General features: G+C 43.9%; 1 protein-coding gene across 1 annotated transcript in view; it reads right to left on the bottom strand.

Moving 5' to 3' along the window:
- Positions 1-25,650, bottom strand: part of CRHR2 (corticotropin releasing hormone receptor 2) — a 149,877-nt gene extending 124,227 nt beyond the window's left edge. The window contains exons 1-2 of the mRNA XM_030444862.1: positions 25,264-25,650; positions 10,986-11,079 (exon numbers count right to left, since the gene is read on the bottom strand). Of these exons, the coding sequence (XP_030300722.1) occupies positions 10,986-11,079; positions 25,264-25,329 (160 nt within the window). The 5' untranslated portion in view covers positions 25,330-25,650. The remainder of the gene's footprint in view (positions 1-10,985; positions 11,080-25,263) is intronic.
- Positions 25,651-26,258: the final 608 nt, after the last annotated feature.

The raw sequence follows: 26,258 nt of genomic DNA, 5'->3' as shown, positions 1-26,258 counted from the left end.
GACCTGGATGAGGGGATAGAGTGTATTATCAGCAGTTTTGCTGATGACACAAACCTGGAAGGAGTGGTTGTCACCCCAGAAGGCTGAGCTGCCATTCAGAGGGACCTGGACAGGCTGGGAGAAATTTAAGGAATTACAATAAGAGCAAGTGTAAAGTTTTATATCTGGGAAAGAACAACCCCAGGTACCAGTATAGGCTGGGGATTGAAGTGCTGGAGAGCAGCACAGGGGAAAGGGAGCCGGGGGTGCTGGTGGATGGAAGGATGCTCATGAGCCAACAACGTGTCCTGGTTGCCAAGAAGGCCAATGGCACCTGGGGGGCATTAGAGGGGGGTGGTTATTAGGTCAGGAGAGGTTCTCCTCCCCCTCTACTCTGCCCTGGTGAGGCCACATCTGGAATATTGTGTTCAGTTCTGGGCCCTTCAGTTCCAGAAGGAGCAGGAACTGCTTGAGAGAGTCCAGTGCAGAGCAACCAAGATGATGAAGGGAGTGGAAAATCTCCCTTGTGAGGAAAGGTTGAGGGAGCTGAGGGGCTTTGCAGCTTGGAGAAGAGGAGAATGAGAGGGGACCTCATCAATGTTTATAAATATGTGAGGGGATTGTGCCAGGAGGACAGAATCAAGTTTTTTTTTAAGGGATGACTAACAATAGGACAAGGGGCAATCATTATAAACAGAAGCATAGATGGGTCCATATAAATATCAGGAAGATTTTTTTCACTGTGACAGGGCACTGGCACAGGCTGCCCAGAGAGGTTGTGGAGTCTCCTTCTCTGGAAACATTCAAACCCCACCTGGATGTGTTCTGTGTGACCTCCTGAAGGTGACCCTGCTCTGGCAGGGGGGTTGGACTCAATGGTCTTCCAAGGTCCCTTCCAACCCCTAATTTTCTATGATTCTTTCTATGGTTCTCTGAAACCTCAGTGCATTAACAGTGCTAACAGTCATGAGATCAGCTTCTGCACAAGATGTTTCAAGAAGATGAAGACAACCTTGCAGTGGTACAGTTCCCTGTGGTGTTCTTCAGAGAGTTCCAGGGAGGACAAACAAATGCATTTATGGTAGCAGAGCCTTTGCAGGTGTGCTATTTAGAGCCCTGGAATCCAAGTCCTGTAGAACATTAATGGAGCTGAGAAACCACATAGCATTTAGACCTATAGGAACCTGTTCCTCATTTGTCTTTTTCTCTTAGCTACGAGTATATGCACTTGAAATATTTGCAGCCCAAAACAACCCCTTTGTCTCATACATGTACACACAGGAGTAGCATTACTCAGAGTGTAGTGCTGTACTGAATGGCTCCTCTCATACAACTAAAGATATACACAGGGTGAAGTGGCTGAACAGTTCGGGTCCCAGTGCCTTACATAAAATATGTTAACATTTTCCATTATCTTTTTCCTATGCAGCCAGCTTCCACACTTTGACAGCTTAATGACTCAGATTAATGCCCAAAGGAGTAAAAAACATTGTCTAGTTCATGGAATAAGAAAGCTTAACAATATAGAGCTGGAGCTTTACAGGTCAGCTTTGTATTTTTGCCAGCTTAAATGCTTAACTATTTTTTATCACACATGGAACTATACAACAAGATGTCCCCACTTCAAGGTTGGAAGCCAAGGCAAATTAATTCCACACGTAAAAGTTCATACAGAAAAGGCTGACCAAGTGATGCACTTAAGAGCTGATGAAGGAGGAATTAAGAAGAATGAAGAAGAAACTTGTGTCCATGCTGCAGTCCACAGGAGGCCATGGCAGCATCTTCTGCATGTATAAGTATAAAGCATCTTCTTCAGACCATCCATTGGATTCCCAAACAGCTTGAGCTCATCTTGCAACATACTAATAACAGACAGCAGAAGGTCATCCTCTTTTTTTTTCCTTTCAGTAGACACTCATGAAATAAGGCAGTGCAGGCAGGATTGATTTTATACCTTGATGCCCAAGACACAGAGTTTACAGTTAGACCTTTACAAAGAAATGAAGGGAGCCCAGTCTCACCTTCATCTGTCTAGATGGTGAATCTGGCTCTGACTCTGGCTCAGGGACTCTCCTCCAAAAAAAAGAAAAAATCATGGAAACACCCATTTTGCACAAAAGCAGGGAGACAAAGGCAAGACAACTTCTACATGTCAACAAGAGCATATCTAGATGCTCACGTTTAAGAGGAACAGCCAACCCAGCCATGGGATCAGAAAGTCTGGAGCATCTTATTGAAACCAGAAACAACAAAAATATTCCCATTCGAGCCCATATCCAAATAATAGTCTCCCATATCCAAACAACAGTTATCCTCCAGCACTATATATTTTGGACATCATCTTGAACTACCCATCCTTCCAACCAGTCCTGTTTGTGGTATCACTATTGTTATGTGGGTTGATTGGCCACAGTGTTATTTCAGTCCTTGAAGGGTTCATCAAACCTGAAGAGAAGAGTTGATTCCCAGGGTAGGAGGAGTTTTCATTTAAGACCAGATTTCCTGCCATGATTCCATGTGAACAGAAAAGGCTCCATCTGTTCAGTAGGACTTGACAAAATGAGACGTTCTGCAGGGTATATTTTTATCTGCTAAGTGCACAAAAAAACTGCATCTAATTTAGAAACCACACTCAGCAAATGGTATGTATTGTACCAACTGTATAAATTCCAAGACTTAAGTATATTTGCTGAAGTGTGGCATTGCAGGGGTCTTTGGTGAGAGTCTGCTGAGAACATATCATGCAGACGTGACAGATCCAGGACTGAGGTGTGTGTCACCCTTCTGAAATATGAAACAAAACTCAGTGGCATGTGGCCACTGTAACATGGTTTTGTTGATGAGTTTTCCTGTCCCATTTGCATTCCTGTAACATTTTACACTGTTCACTTCTCCCTTTTCTTACTGTTCACAGCATCCCAGGCTGGCAGCATGGAACCACCATGGCAATGCCATCAGGTTGGTCACTCTAAATGCTTCAAGCATCTCCTAAGATCATGGGATCTGCCCTGACTTGATACTATCAGCAATCCTCCTCTCCAGTCCTCCCTCAGACCCACAAGCCAAACATCTCAGTGACTCCAGGCAGATGTGCTACAGATTTTCAGTCAGTTCAGAGCTAATGGTATCGAGAGACTCTTTTACTGAAGATGCTATGAGGGTTTTTACCTTCCCCTATAGTGTAAAGTCTGAGGAAAGTGATCACTGATATCAGGGGAGTTCTTATTTCATCCTGAATCCCCAGCACCACTTCTGGTGTTGTCAGTTCCTCTCTTAAGCCAAGATTACTTCATTTGGTAGTTTTCTGGGGTTCTACAAAAACATTTATTCATGGGATCAAGGCATTGGAGCAACTTCTTCCTGAAACACATTTCACATGCAGAATCACAACACGTGGCCAGACCAGAAACAACAGTTACTCATGTGAAAGGAAAAAGCCACCACAAAAACCCCCAAACCCTCTGTGTGTCTCCTCTGTCTTACAGCTGAGCACTTTACAGGATCATGTACCCAGCTTTCAGATTTTTTTGCTGGAAATTTTGGAAGAACTTGTCAGCCTTTGGATACCTTTAGATACCCTTTACCTACCCTTTAGATATGGGGTAGATATGTTTTCATATATGATCCCTAAACCATTTACAAAACAAACATCCCCCCTCCAAAAAAAAAACCAAAACCCCAACAAAAAACCAACAACAAAAACCAAAGAACCAAAACCCTAAAAAACAAACAAACAAAACCAAACCAAAATATTTCCTTTGTACAGCAAATATAAAAAGTAAATTATGAACTTAGGGACATGGTTCAGTAGTGGACTTAGTATTAAGTTAATGGTTGGATTTAATGATCTTAAAGGTCTTTTCCAGCCTAAATGATTCCATGATTATAAATAATCCTCTCTACAGCAGCACAGAGCTGGGACTGTCTTAATACCTGCAAGTTTTTCCATATCCCCACTATGAAACTGCACCAGACTTAAGAAATACAACTTTATAAAAAAAGACCCCGTGGCAGTAATAGAAATTGTGCAACAACATACAAGAGGGTCAGCTTTATTTTGGGAAGTACAAGCACTGCCTGGGATGTCATTTGAGGCAATGGGTAAGTAAACCAACATCATCACCTCTATTTAAGAGGTGTTAGAGTGACATCTGAAAATAGGAAGCCCCAGAAAGATTGCTTGCGTCTGGCTCCAGCTTTGATCATCCAAATGCTGATGCTCAAGGTTAACTTTGTGCCTGTGAGCAGGAAGGGGATGGTGGGCATGTTATAAAAGCAGATTCCTAAGAGCCTCAGAGGCAGCTGCAGGAGCAGCACCCAGAGCTGCAGATGACACCAAGAGAGGGGGAAAATGAAAGAGAGGGTTCAAATAGAAAGCTCATCCAAGGATTGGTATAAATGGAAGTACTCATTGATGTGACCTGCTGAGAAAAATCAGAAGGAAAGCAGTGAGAGCTGCTGCCATGCCATTACTGCAGAGGGATATTTAAGGATGTCAGGAAGCCAAATCTTGTTTCCAAGAAACAGAATACTGTAATGTACAAAAATAAATCACCTCTGGAGCAATGAGTGCCTCACCTTTGCTATTCAGAAGAGAAAGCCAGATCCCAAATACTTGGGAACTTGTCTGACTTGTCTGTCAGGAGACATTCATCAACTAAAAGAATGATTGATGGAAACTGACTACTAAAAAGTAACAACAGCCAAGTAAAACCTACAGCCTGGGTGCACCCATCAGCAGAGGCAGCAAGGCAAAATATTAATGATTTTTTTTTTTTTTTTTGTGGTCAAATCATCTGTGATTAAAACACAATTTCAGAGATTTCATTTCTGCATTTGAGCTATAAAACAGGATTTAACTTGCAGGCTACATACTATATGGTGTTCCATTTGCAGATGTCTAAGAAATTCCATGTGGAAGTTTCTATCTAGGTATATCCATCCTGAGTTAGTGTCAGGGTTTAACACTGGCCTGGCAATTAAACCGAGTAACAGATGCTCTCTATTAATCCCCCTCTGCTCCCTGATAAAGAAAGGAGAGAGAATAAGGGAGAGAGACTGAGGGGTTGGAAACTAAACTACACAACTTTAGTGAAATAGGAATGATAAATAGGAAAAATGACTAAATCTATACAAATATACAGGAAAATTGATCCCAGGTTCCTCCCTCCTTTCCCCCAATAACTCTCACATCACCCCCGAGGCTGCAGGGCAGCCCTGGGAAAGTCCAGGCTGGAATCCTGGGGTCAGCAGCAGTTGGGAGCTGGAGGCAGGAACACACAGATTCAGGCTGGGATGGATCAGGAGCACAGGCAGAGGAAGGGATGGAATCCTCCCAGGATGCCCAAGAAAACAGGGAATGGGTGAAGGAAGGGAAGCAGGAAGGGCAGGCAGCTGGAAGCTGGCAGCCAAATCTGGCTTGGCCCTCGTGATTCCTCAAATTTATACTGAGTATGAGGTGTATGGGATGGAATACTCTGTTTGGTCAGTTCTGGCATCTATCTTGTCCATTCCTCCCCAAAGGAGGCTGCAGGTGGGACCTCTTTATTCCTTCTGGAGGGTAAAAGTTTTCCTCAGAGCTGAGCAGTGTCCTTGGCTCTGCACACCAATCTCTAGCAGTAACTATAAACATCGAGTGTTATCAGTCCCAGAAGCACACACTGTCTGAGAAACTTGCTGTTCATTTCAGCAAGTGCAACTACTTACAAGGGACTTAGCTAAAAGCAAAAGTACAAGACAGAAAATCACCTTTATCCTGGCCCAAACCAGGACAGTTGGACATCTAGTTCCTCTCACCTCGTTCACCTAATGCAGTTACTGGAGATCTGAGCAAAGATTCAGACAACCACACACAGGCACCCAGTTCCTCTGGAGATCTCAGATATCATAGCATCATAAAATGGTTTGAGTTGGAAGAGACCCTAAAAATTATTCATCTCAATCTCCTCTGCAGTAGGCAGGGACACTTTCCACCAGGCCTCTTGCCAGCATCAGCTTTTCAAGAGGCCACAAGTCTCTTGTGGATTCTGTGTCAAATCTGTCAGCCCTGCAGATTAGCATCTTAAAAGGTACAGGGCACTCCTCAAGGCAACCAAATCCCATACCACCAGCAATAATGGGAGCTCTGATTTACATGTAAGCACAGATAGTCACATTTAACTTGTGACTACTCTAGGAATCCCCAGGAGACCTCCAGTAACACTGCAGTGACTCCTGAGAACTAATTCCAGGTTTTAGCTTTTCCTCTGAAACTCCACATTCAGTTCCAGCTGCCTGGATCACAGAGGTGACCTCCACACACACATTAAGCAGAAATAACCCAATCAAGCTTGTCTTAATTAAAAAAAACAGACCAGTGGTATTATGAACAGCACACAAAGCTGTGGCATTTAGACATGAAACTCTTGTTCTCTTAATGGAATCTCTAAATGAACCTGCTCAGAGGGTGTTGGACTCCAACACCAAGAAGGAGAAATAGTGCAAACTCGTGTCAGATGTGTTGGGTAAGATTCAGTGTGAGACCCACAAGAGTGGAGGATTCTGGCTGGGGTACTTAAATTTCTTTAGAGTAGCCACTATGGAGAGATGTTTTGGATTTCCCTGGAGGATTTTAAGATGAGACTGGATGTGGCACTCAGTGTCATGGTCAGTAGGGCAGTATTGGATTAAGGGTTGGATTTGATGATCTCTGAGGTCCTTTCCAACCCAGCTGATTCTGTGATTTGTGCTGAAAACAGTGTTGGTAACAGAGGGATGTTTTTGTTAGTGCTGAGCAGAGCTCACATAGAGTAAAGGCCTTTTCTGTTCTTCACTCCATCCCACCAGTGAGTAGGGTGGGGATGAGCAAGAAGCTGCCCAGAGGGTTATTCCATACCATCCAACATCCTGCTCAGCATAGAAAGCTGGGGAAGAAGGAGGAGGAGGAGAAGGATGCTCAAAGTGATGAGGTTTGTGAGCCTAGTGTTTCTGGAGATGGCTGAACACCTGCCTGCTGTTGGGAAGAAGTAAATTATTTCCTTATTTTACTTTGCCTCTGGGTGCAGTTTTTGCTCTACTTGTTGAAATGCCCATATTTCAATCCACAAACTTTCTTTATGTTATTGTTCTGATTCTCTTTCCCATCCTACTGAGAGGCTGTGTGGCATTTAGCTGCCTACCAGGGTTACACCACAACCAAGAGGTTCAACAAAGAGCAAGAAAAGAAGACCACTTTTCATCCCCTCCCAGTCTTGGGCTATTGTGAGTTCTGAAGAAACCTCAAGTAGAAGACAATGTTCTAGCAAGAGTGGAAATCATAGAAATCTCCAAGTGGTGGCATTTGGTGGGAGATTGAGTGGCATCTTTCAGGAGTTGTGTGTTGGAATCCAGCCCTGCAAACATTTCTCCCACACCCACCAACATCTTCCTCAAACCAGAGCTTCCCCAGAGAGCTGAGGAACCAACATCAGATCAGCATCAGGCAGAATTTGCACAGGTAGAATCCTGCACCACTCAAAATCAGGAGGTTTACATCATTTCTGTGAAACAGCCTTTCACCATACAACACCATCATTACAACCTTCAAAGGAACTGACAGGTAGGAAAGAGAAGGCAAACAGGGAATGTGTGCTTATACTGATACAATCAGCACAGTAGGACTGTCCACCTGCCTTCTGATTTATTTTTTAACAAAATTCCTGTTTTCAGATGAATCTGAAGGTTTTATAGATTGCCAAACATAACAATAGACCAAAAAGTTGGGTCAAAAGATGTCCACAGAGGTCAAAAGTGAGTAGAATCAGATGTAAGTCAAGACCTGTAGTTTCTATTGGAAACACTTAAGATGGGAAAATCACAGGATGTGAAGGGAAGCATGACAAAACCCATGGAATATTAGTGTGAACTGGGAACCTATTCCTCTGAGTTCCTATAAAAAGCTGAGCTATAACTCAGTGTACATATCCTACAGATACATAGAATTACATTCATCCAGTCACCCTGAATATTACTGTCATTCTAACCAAACTATATCAGGAGATTACAACATCAGGAAAATCTTTATCTGCTCACTGTGGAAAATTCCTGCCATTTTAATCAATTACTCTTAAAAAAAAAAAAAAAAAAAGTAATAAAATTCTTTTTCAGGTCCTGACATAAAATCACACATTTCTCCTAAGCTCAAAAGCTGCACCCAAGTGATTAGGAAGATGTCACCCAGGGATTTTTCAGGGAAACAACACCCAAAAGATTTATATTGCTTTCCACCCCTGAAAAAAGTATCACTTGGTTTAAATCACTTCAGACTGAATTTACAATGTCATTCACTTAGCAATTCAGTGGAATTACACATACACGATATTCTCAGTAGCATCTTATGCCATCTGTTTGGGATGCTTAGTGTGAACATATTTGGAAGGTGAAGTTAGTAATTACAGGGGGGAGGAAATTAACATATTGGACTAATTAACAACATTTTCTGGAAAAGAGACAAAGAAGAAGATAACCAATTACAAAACTTTGATGTTTACTGTTCTCCCAGCCATAAATAAAGATTGCTCAACATGGCTTTCCTTGGAGGATTTTTCTTGATTATTTTTTTTCCTCCCCTAAAAGAGGAGTTGTCTGCACTGTGTCAAAGATGTGGGCAAAAGAAGGCTCAGATATTTGAGACACTGCAGCCTGGTTCTGTTGTCTGTGACGCTGAATGGAACACACCAGTGTTTTGATGTGATGCATCCTCATTGTTGTGAGGGTTCCAAATGAAGAATGCACACAGCTCACCTAATTTTCGACATCAGTGATACCTTAGAACAGTGCAGTCAAAGAGAGGCTTCTGTGATATCATAGAATCATAGAATTGGCTGGGTTGGAAGGGACCTCAGAGATCATCGAGTCCAACCCTTGAACCACCGTTGCGGTTGCTAGACCATGGCACTGAGTGCCACATCCAGTCTCTTTTGGAATATCTCCAGGGACGGAGAATCCACTACTTCCCTGGGCAGCCCATTCCAATGCCTGATCACTCTCTCCGTAAAGAAATTCTTTCTAATATCTAACCTAAATTTCCCCTGGCACAACTTGAGACCCTGCCCTCTTGTCTTGTTGAAAGTCATCTGGCAGAAGAGACCAACGTCCACTCGGTTACAACCTCCTTTCAGGGAGTTGTAGAGAGTGATGAGGTCTCCCCTGAGCCGCCTCTTCTTTAGGCTGAACACCCCCAGCTCCCTCAGCCTCTCCTCATAGGATCTGTGCTCAAGACCCTTCACCAGCCTGGTTGCCCTCCTTTGGACCTGCTCCAGTATCTCGATATCCTTCCTGAACTGAGGGGCCCAGAACTGGACACAGTACTCGAAGTGTGGCCTCACCAGGGCTGAGTACAGGGGCAGAATCACTTCCTTGGACCTATCTTCTCTTGTTAGATTTAAATGCTATTATAGCAGTTGCACTCAGTCTGGGAAGATGCTCAAAAACAGGACAAGGCATCATGCACATCACCCAGAAAATTATCTTTTCCTAACAACTGAGACCTAAATTGTTCAGCAATTTTCAAGACAGCCTGGTGTGAATATTTTTTCCTCCTCAGTAAAAGCTCTGCACAAGGAAAATTACATTATGAATGAATAGCAAGTTTTGCAATAATATTTACAAAAATATTTGGAAAAAAAAAAAAAGGTCCAAAATTATGGAAGGTTTAACAGAACCTCCTCTATTTTTCCTTTGTTTCCTATAGGCAGCCATTAAAATTTATACAAGCAAATATTCCACGTGAGGCAGAGTTGCTCCCTGGAACAAAATGACACAAGTTGCAGAGCTCAGGCTGGATTCATAATACAGGTCAACACACCCATTTATATGCAAATCAAGAGGCATTTAGGGCAACACAACTTTCAGTCTTCAGTCTGACCAGTTTACCAAATCCAGCTTATTGTCCTTAAAGCACTGATACAGTCAGAAGAAAACACAGTTGATCTGATCTATTATAAAGAAAGATTTTTTTCTTCCTTGAGCATCACTTTCCTTGTCCTTTCTCAGGGATGGAAAAATGGCTGAATGACAATATCATTATTATTCTAAGATATTTTAAACTCCTCCCTCCATGAAGATATTTAGCAGAGGAAAAGAGAAGTGAAGGGGAAAGAATCCAGTGTATTTTTCCCTCAGGAGCATCACTCACTGCAGCACACACAACCTCAGAGAAATGCTTCTGAAGCAAAACTGGGTGCAGTATCACACCTCTTACAGGATCAGTTTTGTGCTGGTGCATTTTAGCCAAGAATAAAGGACAAGAATCAGTGTTTTGCTCAGCTTTCACAAACTGATACAAGGAACATAAAGGTACCATCTCCAGCGTGTGTCGTCCTCCTTTTACTGCCAATGCCCCTAAATGCCCCTGCCCTTATCTCTCTGCCAGAAAAGCCTTCTGTCCAAAGCTAAAAAGTTACAGTCAGGTTTTGGGAGACTTGGTAGTGGGATCAGGAAGCAAAAAATTATAAAGTTTTGTAGTTAAACTTATGTACTGTGTTCTGATATGAAGAATTGATGTTTTTCATGGTAAGTACTCCATTGATCTGTCTGAAATGATCCAAGATTCATCCTTAGCTGTCAGTCTGGTCAGAGTATCCCAGTTTCTACAGTGAATGTCATACAGGGGCTGAATTTTATCAGCATTCCCACTTGGCTTTGCCTGCCCAGCCTGAATGTCCCCCACTGCACTTGGAGAAATGCAGACAACCTTTGACAAGGAGTCTGGACCCATCTGGTTAAAGACACTTTAACTGCACTAAATGTCAGTGAGTACAGCCAGTTTACCAGATTAAATTATGAGAAAAGTGTTGTCATCATTAGCCCACCTGAAACTCTCTCCAGGTGTACAAAAATTCACTTTTCTTTCCCTGTCTCACCACTGCCAATGCAAACCCAAGCCCACTATGTTTAGCTCAGCAGGGAAAGATGTTCCTGAAGCAAGGACACTTTGAAAACAGATCCTGGAGTAACAAGAACCCAGCAAGAGATGGAGAAATAAATACCTGTGACATTGGTGTGGGCTGACAAAGCTTCACAGTACTTTTCCAGCAGAACAGACAAGGTCAGGTTCACAGAGGATTCACAGTGGAGAACTATCTGGAAGAACAGAGAGAAAGAAAACAAAACAAGCAGTAAAGCAACAGTGCAAAATAAGATTTCCTCATTGCTGAGCACAATGATCCCCAGCACTCTCACAGCAGTTCCTGTTGATAATTGGTTCAGGTACAGACATCCCCTTCTGACAAAGGAGTTTTAGGGTTCTACTTGCAGAGCTCTGTGACACCAGGTGGCATTCACCTGACTAAATGTAGACACAGCCAAATGAACCACCTATTCCAGACCTCTTCTTGTGGGAGCTCATTAATAGCATTAACAAAGCTCAGGAGAGAATTTCTCTCACTTGAAAGCAGATGTCTAAAATACAGCAGAAAAATTACATCTCATTAAAGAGCACGTGGGGAGGTGTTTTCCTACTAATTAACAATGGGTGCTAAAGATCCTTTCACATTCAAGAGAGACTGCAATTGGCAAAGGACAATTCAGAAGGCTTGAGGAACTTGCTGCTTTTGGATGTATAGGAAAAACTGGAAGCCCTGTAAGGTGAACCTAGGCTCTTTTTAGCCATTAAAACCAACACAGGTTTCTGACCCTCAAAATTCAGAGTGCTGAGCCCTCCAGTGAGGGCAAATGCTGATGGGAAGGAGAGCAGCAATATCAACAGGGGTTCTCCAAGAAAGCTGTAGGTTCAGTGAACCCCCAAGTAAATTTTCAGAAATGTGTATTTAGAGTGGAACCCAAGGAATATATTGTCCTTCTCACACTCAAAAATTAAATTACTGCAGCACCCACTGCAGAGTGAGTAAAGAAACCCACAGGACTCTACATCTAATCATAAAGCCTGGGATACTGCTTGGAGTAAGAGATGCTCTTTTAAAGCCCTTTAAGAAAGGCAGAATTAAGTGTGGTGAGAAATTTAAGGGGTGACACATCATGACAAGCTTCCATTTTCAAACTATGAGACAAAATCTTCCAGAACTATTTCTGAGGGGACACAAAGCTCGTGGTAACACACGAAATGCCTTATCTATTTATGCATTATGACTCTAATATAATACAGGCAGCTTTTACTCAGAGAAACCACCATACTCATTGAGTTTTGATATTACATTTCAGTGCATTAAGATGTGTTAAGTCATTGCAGATCCCTCTTTATGTCACTGAGCTTCTTGTCCCTTAATTAGATGTGGAGTAAGTGATGACAACAATAGAATTAATCAAAAGTGTTGGTCTCTAAAGAACAACTTTCTTCATACAATACCATTTCCATCTATTTCTTATTTTGCTGGTTTTTTTACACAATAAGGAGTCTTGAAGTACAAGCAAGCTCTTCTCAGACTTTACGTACAGGCTGCCCTGCCTGGAATGGGAAGATGTAGTCACCATCCCTGGAGGGATTTAAAAGATGTGTAGATGTGGTACTTGGGGACATAGCTTCATGGTGGAGTTAGCAGTGCTAGGTTAATGGTCAGACTTGATGATCTCAAAGGTTTTTTCCAATCAAAATGATTCTATCACTTCATTCATTCATTTGTGTCCAGTTCTGGGCCCCTCAGTTCAGGAAGGAGATTGAGGTGCAGGTCCAAAGGAGGCAACTGGGCTGGTGAAGGGACTAGAGCACAGACCCTATGAGGAGAGGCTGAGGGAGCTGGGGGTGTTGAGGCTGGAGAAGAGGAGGCTCAGGGGTGACCTCATCACTCTCTACAACTCCCTGAAAGGAGGTTGGAGTCAGGGGGGGGTTGGGCTCTTTTCCCAGGCAACTCTCAGCAAGACAAGAGGGCAGGGTCTCAAGTTGTGCCAGGGGAAGTTTAGGTTGGAGATTAGAAAGAATTTCTTTACGGAGAGGGTGATCAGACATTGGAATGGGCTGCCCAGGGAAGTAGTGGATTCTCTGTGTCTGGAGATATTTCCAAAGAGCCTGGATGTGGCACTCAGTGCCATGGGCTGGGAACTGCAGCAGTAGTGGATCAAGGGTTGGACTTGATGATCTCTGAGGTCCCTTCCAACCCAGCCAATTCTATGATTCTATGAATCTTTTCAAATAAACACCATGAAGCTGCTGATTCTCCTCCAGAGAGCCTCAAACTACCCCCTCTAATAGCAAAGCCTTCCAGGATACTGACCATGGATGGTCAGGTCCAGGAGATAAAGGAAGGCAATGGCTTTGGTTCTGCAGCCAGGGTAGATTCCATCTTTCAAGGAACAGAACTGAGCAGCTGAGCCTACCAGAAAGCAGCCCAGGTAGTGGCCCTGTCCCAGAGCTGATCACAGGGGGTGACACAGAGGCATTTCTTCCCTTGTATTCTCCCAACCTCAGAGGCTGAAGCACTGTCTCCCTTCAAAGAAGAAACCTGAGACCTCTCCATGTACTGTAAATACCCTGCATGTTCAGCTGTCTGCTTCATAAAATGACAGGAAAGAACAGAGTTCAAGTGGAGCTCAGCATATGGAGGAACAAGAAAGTGGAAAAGTCACATTTGCTTTAGGGTTAAATGAGGTTCATTTACCTAGAGGGAAAAGTGCCTTCTACATATTGTTACTTCTACTTTCATTTTCTCTCCACTCACCAGAACCTGTAGCTTTCTTCTTTGTGAGGATGTTTTAAAAACTGAATGTAAAGCAGACAAACACTAAAAGCCTAAAAACCCCTCTGCAAAATAACAACAGCAGAAATATCCCCATATTTAAGGAATGTAGAACTTTAAAGATAAATAATTGGGCCTATGACTTTGTATGTATTTTGAAACATGAGCAAACTGGAGTAACCAATACTTCACACACACTCTAAATGCATTTCTCTGCAGACAGATATTATTCCATGACCTCTTCCCACCAAATGAGTTCTACCTTGTCTTACATATTTACCTGAAACATGAACAGAAATGTCTTATCCTAATTTCTTTGAGTCCCTGTGTACATTTATGAACAAATAAAACCCATGCACTCAGCCAGAGATGAAGGTGAAAAGGGGTCTTTTAATGTTTAAGGCAGAGGAATAATCTAAAAGGCTGAACAATCTGTGAAACCTTCACACCCAAGAGGACTTTCAGAAAAGGAGTGGATAAATTGTCCTAGTGCATCCCTGTCTGTGTCTCATGATTATTTCATGTGAGTGATTCCCTCAGCCATGCTCAGGGCTCATCATGAATCCACAAAAGGTCTTCTCTGCTATAAGATATGCACCTAGGAGACACAGTCAGAGGAACTCACAGTAAGATCACCTCTAAAGATGATAAAAAGAGCAACAACCAAAGAGAGTAATATATTGTTGTGTTAAAAGTTGCAAGACACCATCCTTAGCACGTGCTCCTCTGCAAATGGAAGGTCTCCAATCTTGCTAACATTTATTTCTGCAGAATTCACCCTCTGTCACACAAGCACTCCCATAAATTACTATAATTAAGTCATAAAAAACACATTTGCAACTTCCTATGTAACATGGCTCAGCTGATCCACATGGAGAGCTCTGGGCACAGACAAAGAATCTGACCCATCATAGTGTTGCATCCTATCAGTTCCTACCAGAATTTTTTGGTTATTTCATGCAGATTTGAGAGGATTTATAACTTCATTTTAAAAGCAATTTACAGAGAGTCCTCATTTGAAAGATGATTGTGTTCCTCTAAGTAGTTAGATATATACATAAAAACCACAAATGAACACTGCTACTGTAATTCACCTGCAATGAAGAGGTTGTTTTCTTCTCTCAAACATATCAGAAATGGCTAAAGTAATATATATATAACCCCCAAAGCTATGAATAGGATCCAAAACCATCAATCCAGGCATGGGGCTACCGTGGAGATAAATTGCACAGCATCTTATAAGTTTAAATATCTAGCAGCAGAGCAGATGAAGTCAGCATGACTGCAAACTGAAGGAAAGAGCTGAAATTAAAAAGGATGATCCATGACAGTGCAACATTTGGTGCCAGGATGGAGGAGGGAAGCTCAGGAGGCAGCAACTGCTTCCAAAGAGGGACAGATGCATTTGCTCTGCTCTCCCATTCTCCCTTCAGAACTCCCAGAGATCATGTTCTACTTGTCTAATAAAAGCCAGCTTTTTAGAAAAAGCTGTTATGCTGCCCCATAAAACATCTGCTGGTGGCATGCTGAACAAATCCGAGGTGCTGACCTCTGAGACAGGGCAACATTTCTCCCTTTCAGAACAGTGTTGTACCAAGAACTTACAAGGTCTGTAGAAATCCATCTTGTGGAACTGTAACAGCATCTCAGCAGAAAGCCCCTCACAGAAAAACACTGGGATTTCTCTCAAATAGCTCAAAAGCAACAGCTGAGCTGAACACCTGGGGATTCCTTTGCAGTTCAGGAAAAGAAGGGAGAATTTCTCAGGTGCAGTTCATTGCTGTCATTTTAATCATTAAGTTGAAAAGACTCAGTCCCTGAGCTCCACTGACTGCACTACCTGGGTCTCACCCACTATAAGGACAGAGGAATACATATTAATCCTTTCTAGGTTTTCTTCAGGCACTGTATACCAAAGGATTGCTAAAAAAATTCTTAGAGATGATGGCTACAGAAGACATGAATGTACCATCTTATAAAATTATCTGGAATATTGTTGTTTTCTTTCTTTTATTGAGCAAGATGAAGTGAGCTTCCAACATTGAACAATTTAGTAGCACTTGACCACAAAACGTGCTTGGTCTGCAGCTGACAAGAGAAGGATCCACTTAAGGTCTCCATTGCCACACACACAAAAAAAGACTCAGTTTAAACTGAGTCTTGTGCTCCCTATTTGTGCTCCCTATAAAGTCAAAGCTCTGAGCAACCTGGTCTAGTGGAAGGTGTGCACACCCATGCAGGGAGGGTGAATCTAGCTGATCTTTAAGGTCCTTTCCAACCAAAACCATTCTGTGATCCTATGAGCACTTTCCCCATAGTAAATATCTATGGTAATGGCAGGGATCGTGTCAGGAGGATGCTTATTCCCGCTTTTCATTTCTGTGAAGCAGCATCTCCTCCCAAAGGTTTCTGTAAAATATCTGGGAGTTCTGAGGTCTGAAGTTCTTTCAACATCAACAGAGCACTGAAATTGCCTTCAGCACACAGACAGCTGCTACTCTCTAGTTTTTCCCCAGAAATAAAATAAAATAAAGGAAAATTTTCATTTAATTTTTAGTTCTTCGATTCAATAACTCAGATAAATTAGCTCAAGAAATGCTCATGGTAACCTTATTAAGTCAAGCTCTCCAAGTGCACCATTTCTACCCTGAGATGGAGGTTTCATCTGAATGTTTGGGAAGGACTTTCTCAGAGCAGTGGTTCAACTAAATACAAAAACTCTCAGCTTGTGTCCAAAAAAGCTCAATTTAGGGAATCAGAAGCATCTAAATTCACCATAGTAATGTAATCATTAAAAGAGTTGGATGAAGCAAAATCAGAGCCATTTCTTTGGCAAAACCCAGGGGAGGTTCAGGGCAGGTGGACATAGAATCATAGAATCATAGAATCATAGAATCATAGAATCATAGAATTGGCTGGGTTGGAAGGGACCTCAGAGATCATCAAGTCCAACCCTTGATCCACTACTGCTGCAGTTACCAGACCATGGCACTGAGTGCCACATGCAGTCTCTTTTTAAATATCTCCAGACACGGAGAATCCACTACTTCCCTGGGCAGCCCATTCCAATGTCTGATCACCCTCTCCAGAAAGAAATTCTTTCTAATATCCAACCTAAATTTCCCCTGGCACAACTTAAGACCGTGCCCTCTTGTCTTGTTGAAAGTCGTTTGGCAAAAGAGCCCAACCCCCCCCCTGGCTCCAACCTCCTTTCAGGGAGTTGTAGACAGTGATGAGGTCTCCCCTGAGCCTCCTCTTCTCCAGCCTGAACAACCCCAGCTCCCTCAGCCTCTCCTCACAGGATCTGTGCTCGAGTCCCTTCACCAGCCTGGTTGCCCTCCTTTGGACCTGCTCCAGGACCTCAATCTCCTTCCTGAACTGGGGGGCCCAGAACTGGACACAGGACTCGAGGTGTGGCCTCACCAGGGCTGAGTATAGGGGCATCTGGCAAGTTTTACAGGGATTCCTGCCATCACCAGCACTTGTGTGTGAAAACAAATACTTTGGGAAAAACACCAGGTATTCAGCAAAAAGCACTTGTAACAAGTGCCATCATCCATCTGAGCAGCTGTTTCTCTCTAAGAGGCAGTGGCAATATGTAAGAGAGAGTGAGATTACAAGGGAGAGCCAGGTTATTTGCTTTGATTAATCACCTGAAGGGACATGCACAGCCAGGAGAGGGGACAAAGCTACTTAAAAATGATAACAGAGAAGAGCGTAAGGGCAGGCAGTCTTTTCTGGGGCCAGAATGGATTTGTATTCACTGCTGTGTGGTTACTTTGCACACAAGATGCATGCAAAAGTGATGCTTACTAAAGGACAGTGCTAAGAGAGTCAACGTGGTGGAAATACTTTTGTTGAAGAACCAAAAAAGGTCAGTCCTCTGCTTCAATAAATCTTTGGCCTTGCTCAGCTCAGTAACTTATTGTTGCTAGTGCAGCAGCATTTGGCAGGGTACAACCATTTGGCTCTGCTTCACCAGAAAAATAATTTCCATTTGTGATAGAAGGATTAAATACAAGTTTTCAGAGGAATCTGAGCCACCTAATGTTACAGTAAAAGGAAAGGCTGCTAGCACAGTTCAAGAAAAAACATTCAAATGATCCCTCAGCTCTTTCAACTTCCTGTCATTACTTGTCTTTAACTTCATCCAAGCAGATAGATAAAATAGTACAACTAGGTAGTGAGCCCCAAATGACCCAAGAGACATTGCTCTATGATCTTAGGTCATTCTGCAGCTCTCCCAGGAAGTCTGGGGACAGAGAATATAAATCTGCATGGAATGGGAAGCAGGACCTCAGTTCAGTGAAACTCAATACATGCTTAATTCTAAGCATGACATTAAATTAATCTTTATTTGGAAATAAAGTTTAAAAACTCAAGCATCTCCTGCACTGAACCCACCACAGGACTTCACTGTTGTCTCTCACACTTGGGAGCTGCCTTCATGGAGCATCTCCCTATGAGCTCCTGAATAAGGGTGTAGAGGGGATTTCCTTCATCCACTGAAGACCATGCATGTGCCAAGTGCCTTTCTGAGTCACTGCACACACAGCAAAACTGTTTAAGGTCACCAGGAGCTGGACTTGTCACCTTACATTGCTTTAGACTCCCAGATATCCAGTGGAAGAAGAAAGCACTATCAAGGAACAATCTATCACTTCTGTTTTGAACATGTACTTTAGGATGCACTGGAGAAAAAAACACACAGGGCTCTCAGAATAGCTCTGTTTTAGAAGTCATTGCTACCCAAAGGAATGCCTACATCTCAGCCAAGCAAACTCTGATCTATCTGAAGTCTCTGCCAACATCATTCACCCATCCATTTTTATCAGACTACACTTCAAGGCCTCCTTCCACAGGCTCTTCCATTTCTAGATCATCAAATGTAAGCTCTTAATCTTTGTTTTTCATCTCTCTGCCTGCGTGTTCACACCTGAAAAAAATAAAAAAAGCCATCTCCCATTCTGGATCAAGACTTTAATCAGCTGGTGATATTTGTTCTCACTGTCCATGGAATGCTGACACTGGTACTTCTACAGCCTCCACAAATTGTTCCTTTGACCCCAGACATGATATTTCACTGCTGCTGACCAGTGCCACTGAACTGGCTCATTCTTAATTCTCTTTCTTTCCATCCATTCCTTCTTCTCTTGGGCTGGAGCTCACCTCTAGTGTTTGAAAAGCACCTATCACAATGCAATTTAACTCCAAAACTGGAACAAGAGAAGGTCTAACAATGGAATTTCACCACCTGGAGGGGAATTTCAGAGGAGTCAGACTCTTCTCAGAAGTTGATGGTAAAAGTACCAGAACCAGACATCACTCACAAGTTACAGCAAAGAAAAAACTCTCAGAGGACACAAAAAATAAGGCACCATGGCAGTGGTGCAAAATCATAATGAAAACATCATGCCAAAGGTTTGAAAAGGTTTTTTTACAAATATTTTTATATTTAAATATAGATTTTTTTAAAAACTTCTTTTATCTGTCCAAAAGAAAGAAATATTGAGTGTCTTACAGGACGTGAAAATATCCATAAGGACACTTTTTTTGGGAGAAAGTAGGGGTTCGTTACACCAAAGAGGGTCTCTCAAGTTCAGGGTGGATTTAATAGCCCCAGTAGACAGGACATGAGGGAATATGAGGAAAAATCCTCAGTCCATCTGATTTAGAGCTCACCTAAAATCCTGTCACATGCTCTGAGACATCATTCTTGGCAGCCAAAGGGAAACCTTGGACTCTGCAGTGAAAAACAGAAGAAGCAGACTGGACCCTAGATGATCCTAGACTGGACCCTGGATGTCCCTGCCTCCAAACCCAGGGAAGAGCAGAAGCACAGAATTCCTCTGGGGACTGAAACTGAGGAAGCAGCAAGGTTACCCCTGGGAAGGCCACACCATGAAGTGCAGCCCCAAGTGCTGGCTCATGGGCCACCTCTCTGCTTCTCCTGGCATGAAACCCAAGCTGTGTCTGGGCTGTGGGAGGCTGCTACTGCCACTCAAAGGGAATCAGTTCAGTCCCTGGATGAGATGCCTGCTCACAGAGCCTGGCTGCCAGCCCTGCAGCCAACCTGCTTGGACTCATCAGCACACTTCCTTTTATTGACTTTTGCCTCCTTCCCTCCTTCCTTTCCAGGGAAAAAACCCAGCCCTGCTGGAGGACAAAACTCCCAAAACTAAGGCAGCACAGAGATAGAACCTGGGGAGAGAGCCTGTCCCAAAGCCCTCGGAGGCAGGTGGCTCCTTTCCAGTTGTCTGGAACTTCAGCTACAATTACCAGGGCAAGGGTTTAGCATTGCAGTGAGGACAGCTAATGTATTTTAATCTCCATCTGCATTGCTCACTTATTTACTTTCCCAGCATACACAACCCAGAGTGGGAAGTTATTCAGCCAGGATTACTCACAAGTCTACAGAGTTTCATTTTCTTAACGAGTTTCGTTTTCTTACAGCTCTGTTGAAGAAGCATCTCTCAGCTCTTGAGATACCAAATGGATTTGCTTTCTTATTTAGTGACAACAAGCAGCCTTTCTGCACAAACACATGCCATTTCATTGATCATTCCCAGAGAAGGAGAGCTTCCAAATTCTCCAGGAATTTAGCTCCACAATGGAGCTGTCAATCCTGGGAATGAGATGGAGCAGCATGCTCCCAGCACCTGACTCTCCAAGTAGGTTCAGGAGCCAAAGGTCAGGATGGGACATCAAAACCCATCTCAGTGAATTGGCTTTCTCAGGACACTGCTGTCCCTGTCACAGCACAGTGTCCCTGTCACTTCCCAAATGGCACAGCCTTGGTCAAGACCATGGAGAGCAGGCAGAAGTACTTGTGAGGGTCAGCCCAAGTGATTCCAGAGCTAGGGAACAGATCAGTAGGAAAGCAGGACAGATGTTCAAAAGCACTTCAGGAAACATTTAACAACTATCCCCACGCTGGTACTGGAATTCATGACATGGATGAAATTCAAGCATCTGTTAATTTGAAGGTCAGTATAGAATCATAGAATCATAGAATTGGCTGGGTTGGAAGGGACCTCAGAGATCATCAAGTCCAACCCTCGAACCACCGTTGCGGTTGCTAGACCATGGCACTGAGTGCCACATCCAGTCTCTTCCCAAATATCTCCAGGGACGGAGAATCCACTACCTCCCTGGGCAGCCCATTCCAATGCCTGATCACCCTCTCCCTAAAGAAATTCTTTCTAATATCTGGCTGATCACGGTGGTAAATGGCCAGTTTCTATTTGTCTTTTCTTGTAATAATACCTGTGGCAAGGTGTATCCAGCTATTCAGAGGAAAGAAAAAAAACCCTAAACATAAAAAATTCTTTACCCAACACTTCCCAGTTCAAATCAAATGCAGCTATTTTCAGAGATATTCCGAAAAAAGGAAAAAAAAAAAAAAAAAAAAAAGAAAAAAATATTAGCAGTAAAATAAACTAATTTTGTAAAAAGAAATAATTTGATAAGGCAAACCAGCAGGAAGTTTTTAGTTGGCAAGGCTGGTTGTTATGAATAGAAAGATAAGGAGGTCAGTGTTTATTCAGTGCTTTGATACTGCACATCTCCAGGAGGCAGGAGGTGCCCCAGGGCTCACTGGACAGCTCCAGCTTCCCATCCAAGAATTAATGGTTGCACTTCAAGGGAGGAAAGACTAAATTTGGGATGAAAAGTGGTGGAGGTTAAAAGAAAGAAGGACATGTACACGATCAAGATTTGATCTATGTATTTCAGTTTATAGACATAAAGTGGCAAAATAAATTCCCGCAGGGATGTGATGTATGGGAAAAAATGTTAATCTAAAGTAAAACAGCTTTTCCCCAAAGCCTCCTTCTTGGGTTTGCAGTGCTACAAACCTAAAAGTAACATATAGTAAAAAGGATCAGATTCAGAGCTGTTAATACCCGAGTTTCCTCACTTCCTCCTCCCTCAAATACCTGCAGAACTATTAAAAAAGACAGAAATGTACAAGTGTCTAATAGTAATATATTTTAAAATATGTTTAATGATTTATAGGAAGAAATCAAAATGAAAAGAATACAGAAAGAGGTTGATATTATCTACTACTCTGCTCTTATTGTGAATCCCTCAGCTCCTCACATCACAAGCAGGATGTCACAGTAATCTCTAACACAAAGCAAGCTGATCACAGAATTCCAAGCAATGAAGAGTTTTCCTTGGATTAAAATACCTCTCTGAGAGCCTGGAGCAATAGGATTGCAGCACACCCCATCTAAGCTAATAAATCAAAAGGTGCAAAGGCCTGTTTAAAATACTTAATAATTTATACTGTTAATTCTTTAGAATGGTTCCTGGCCACAGTTTTGCCCCAGGTACTCCAGCAGTATCTCAAACAGGTCCCAGGAATGATGTGGGAGTCAGGCTGCACCATTCTCAGTGAACACTCTGCCCATTCCAGAAGCTGAAGGAGCTTAATATCAGGGGCACAAACCTCTTGCTGGCATTTGGCCTAAAGGCTGAAGAGCTGTCCTGGTATTCTTGATGTACTAATAGAGATATAACCTATGAGATTGCAACTAAACAAGTGTGCCCCCCTGCAAGAGCACAAGCTGGAGTGAGATCCCTGCTCCAGCTTCAGCAAAGGCACGTGAGAAGCAGGGCAGGCAGATTTTAGAGGACTTAATCACAATTTCTCCTTTGCTCTGGAGAGAATAATAATATGTAAGCAGATGCCTTATATGAACAAAAGTTAAAGGCTGCCTTCTTTTCTAGCTATGAACATCCCTCAAATGTTTCATGGCAAAACTACCAGTCAGCCAACATCATCCATTCTTCCTGCATACAGCTACCTCCTTCAAATATCCAGTAATTACTGCAAGATGGCTACAGATTTCAACTCTGCCAAAGTACTATGCCAGAAAAGGCTTCTCCTGATGAGATGTTTATGCTGGAGTAATTCACAGTAGGACTGAATTTTGGCAGTCTCAGACCAGGAATATTATTTAACTTGTCACCACTGGCTGATACACTTAAACTGCTCTGGCTCTTTTAGCAGCTTTAGGAGAGCATATGAATTCTAGCAAATTTTGTTTTTGTTTTTGATAAATGCCTCCCCTACCCCTCCAAAATTACATGAACTCAGAAAGGCCTCTACATCAAAATGTCAAACGATTCATTTGTCTTTGTTTTATGGTTTGTTTGTTTGTTCTTCTTATTCAAGTAAATGCATTTTCCAGTGTATCATATGTACATAAACCCTTTAAGAGAACATAAATCTCCGAGCCTGCTGTGCAAGTCTTCACCCATTTGCTGACCAGCCCTGTGAAATCTGACAGGTCATTTGCACCAGCATGTTCATGTAGCAGATCTAATTCTGTACTAGAAAGCTGCCTCACTTTGTAAGGGTTGCAGACCTGCAGTTCCCATAAAACCCAATTGCTCAGCTGCTGTGAAAACTTAAGCTTCCTTAATCATGTAGGGGCCTGCCCCCACCAGCAGCTATGCCTTTGCTCAAATCCAGAAATGTGAATAAAGCCATTGACTTTGAGTCAACTTTCAAGTGTTTTCAAGCTAAACATGAATTTAAGAGCTTTGGAGTGGAGCCAAAGTTTTAAAAGGTTTATCTTAGGCTTCTTCTTTGGTGCAAAGTTTCATCCGGCTGTAAACAGAGATACAGATTTACCAACAACAAGCAGATGAAAAAATACACCCCCACCTCCCAGAAAAAAACCCCCCAAAAAACAGTAAAAGCTCAGCAGACTTGTTACAACTGTAGCAAGAAGAGATGTTCTATATGTGAGGCTGAAAATCATCTTCCAACACTCTATTTCCATGTACCACACAGGCACACACTTGAGACTCTATCACCTACAATTAGTCTACATCCTAACAAGCTCCTCCATGCAAACACACTCAGAATACACTCAAAATTCACATTTCTCTTAGGCTAAATGCATTTTATGGCAGCTTGACATCTTGGCTCATAATTTGTACTACTTTTTTTTTTTTTTTCCTTTTAAGGCAGCTGTTTTGTTTTTAAAGCAGCAAAGTAGCTACCAAAATTTACAGAAATAATCAGAAGTTACAGAGGAGCTGGAAACCTTCCCATAGGCTACAACTACAGAGAAAGCACATTTTTTGTTTCATTGAAAAAGAATTAATCTGGCACCTCTGAATGCCTGGATACTTTTGATAACTTCATTGGGAAGAAGTCCCCCTCTCTATACATAAACTGAAATATTTTTATGGACCAAAAGAAATCAATAAGGGAAAACACAGCCTGGAAAAGAAAAGAACTAAGAAACAAAGATTAGGAAGAACCTTTTGGGGACTGGAAACAACATGTTAGACCCATGCCACTCTGATTCTATGTGTAGTGATCTCTAACTGGGGAAGAAAGACCCCATCAGAGCTGGGAAAATATTCCCTGTTTTCTAAGAAAACTACTGCAAACCTTTTAAGATTAAATTGTTGCTTGCCTTTCTAGTGTTTTGCTTTTCCAGACTTGGCTTCCCTCAGAATATAAGGAAACAGATGTTCTTTCTTCATCTAAGGCAATGTTAAAGATGGGCCAAGTACACTACAGTCCAGAAGGATCATTGCCACTTTTTTTTAACACTGTGGGAACAGCTTTTACAAATTCTGCATGAATCAATGCAAGATCCTGCTTAATCTCTCCCATTTGTTGTGCAAGTATCACTTACCACCCTTCAAACTATCACTTAAAACAAACAAGCCACTAGAAAAGTCATCCTGAGTTTGGAGTGTGGGCTGGGAAAGCTGTTTTAAATCCAGGCTGACACAGGCCAACCTCATCCCCACCTCAATCCAGCATCACCCAGGGGAAAGCTTGTGAGGAAAAAGGACCAGGAAAAACCTCTCTCCTATTTCCCTCCAGAAAAACTTGGAGCAAACACCTGGATGGGTGGGCAAGCTGAGCCCTGCCCATCTCCATCGCAATTTGCTGATCCCCGAGGTGAAAGAGTGAGCGGTGCTGAGCACATGCTGAGAGGAGAGGGGACCAGGGGGAGAGGCTGAGGGCGATGGGCACAGGAGAGGGCCACCCACTGCCCCATTGTCCCAGGAAAACCCCTCTCTTTTAGGGCCGGGAGCTGCAACCCCGGTGGTGAACCTTTTCTGGCAAGGAAAGGGGATGGGGAGGTGGCTGCTTGACAGAGAAGGGGTGACCGAGGAGGGCAGTGGTTCAGCCCAGGGACTTATTGAGGTGAGCGGCCATGGGGTGATCCAGCGCCTAGAGATGGGCAGGAGCATTCACCTCAGCCGGGACGGGGGCTCTCAGAGCCCGGCTACGGGTGGGATCTCACCGGGAGCCACCGCGACGGATCCCGCAGCTCTCGGGAGCAGGCGGGACCCGTGCGGGAGCAGGTGGAGTCCCCAGACGGGTTTTTTTCGGTAAACCCGGGCACGGAAAGCATCTGCGAGGGAGCGGATAAAGGGTCCCCGGACAGGGAATCTCAGAGCCCGGGGCCGGACGGGATCGGTGAGGGAGCGGGCAAAGGTCCCCGGACGGATCCCGGGGGCGGGCGGGACCTGTGAAGGACGGGGCACAACCCCGATTCCCACACTGACCGAGAGGACTCGCCACCACGGTCCTTGGACGTCCCCCACCTTCCCTCCCTGCCCCCGTACCACCCCCTTCCCCGGCCTCGGCACTTACGGGCAAGAGCAGGAGCGCGGCGGCCGCCGCTGCCGGGAGGCTGCGCTGCGGCGCCCGCCCCGCCATGGGGCTGGGGAGGGGAGGAGGAGGAGGAGGGTGTCCCCCCCGGGGGTGGCCGCTGCCCGCTTAGCCGGAGCCTCCGCGCTGCCCTGGAGCTGGCATCTCCCCCCGGCTGCTGCCCTTGACCCCTGCCCGCCGCCGAGGAGCCAACCCCGGAGCCGCCGGCGCGTCCCAGGGCAAACCCCCGGGAGGGAGGGAGGGAGCCGGGCGGGGGAGCCGATCCCGCCCTCCGCCCAGGACGCCTCAGGATGGAGGAGACTGGAGGAGCCCCGGGGGAAGCGCGACCCTCAAAGCCTCCAGGATGAAGGGAAACCTTCTTTTGCCTCTACACTGAATGCAAGAGAAGAGGGATATTACACAAACACACACACACACACACACACACCCCTCTCCGCCTCCTCTGCTCTGCCAGGCGCCGGGTGCCATAGGAACTCCCCTGCTCAGAGGCTTGCAGAAGCTATGGGGTAACCCCCTCCCCAAGCATTAAACGCTGTGAAGATTCCGTTCCCTAAGCGATGAGTGCCATGGGGATTCCTTCCATGCAAGCCTCCAGAAATAACGGGGATCTACTCCACCCTACGCCCCACATACTGCAGATTGCTCTTCCTCAAAGCTTCCGTGAACAAAACGGTTCCCCCTGCCCAGGCTCCAGATGGTTTCCCCTTTACAATATTAGATGCAATGCAGACAACCCCACAATCCTCCAGGAGCACCATGAAAACCTTTACCACCACCCCCTTCTTCCAAGCATTAAGTGCACCCAATGTTAAACCCATTGTCCATGAACAGTGACCAGGCACAAAGTGCATTGAGGAAGCCCCACAAAACTCCAGAAGGAAGGGTGAATCCTCCCAGATGCCATGTGCCATGAGAACCACCTGCCAGCCCTCCAGAAGAAGGGGACACCCCTCCAGCCCTAGAGGCAGTGTTGCTCC

This window comes from Calypte anna, chromosome 2 (genome assembly GCF_003957555.1).
Source record: "Calypte anna isolate BGI_N300 chromosome 2, bCalAnn1_v1.p, whole genome shotgun sequence".
NCBI classification, from domain to species: Eukaryota; Metazoa; Chordata; class Aves; order Apodiformes; family Trochilidae; genus Calypte; species Calypte anna.
The sequence above is the reverse complement of the archived record's forward strand: the minus strand, read 5'-3'. Positions and strand labels throughout refer to the sequence as shown.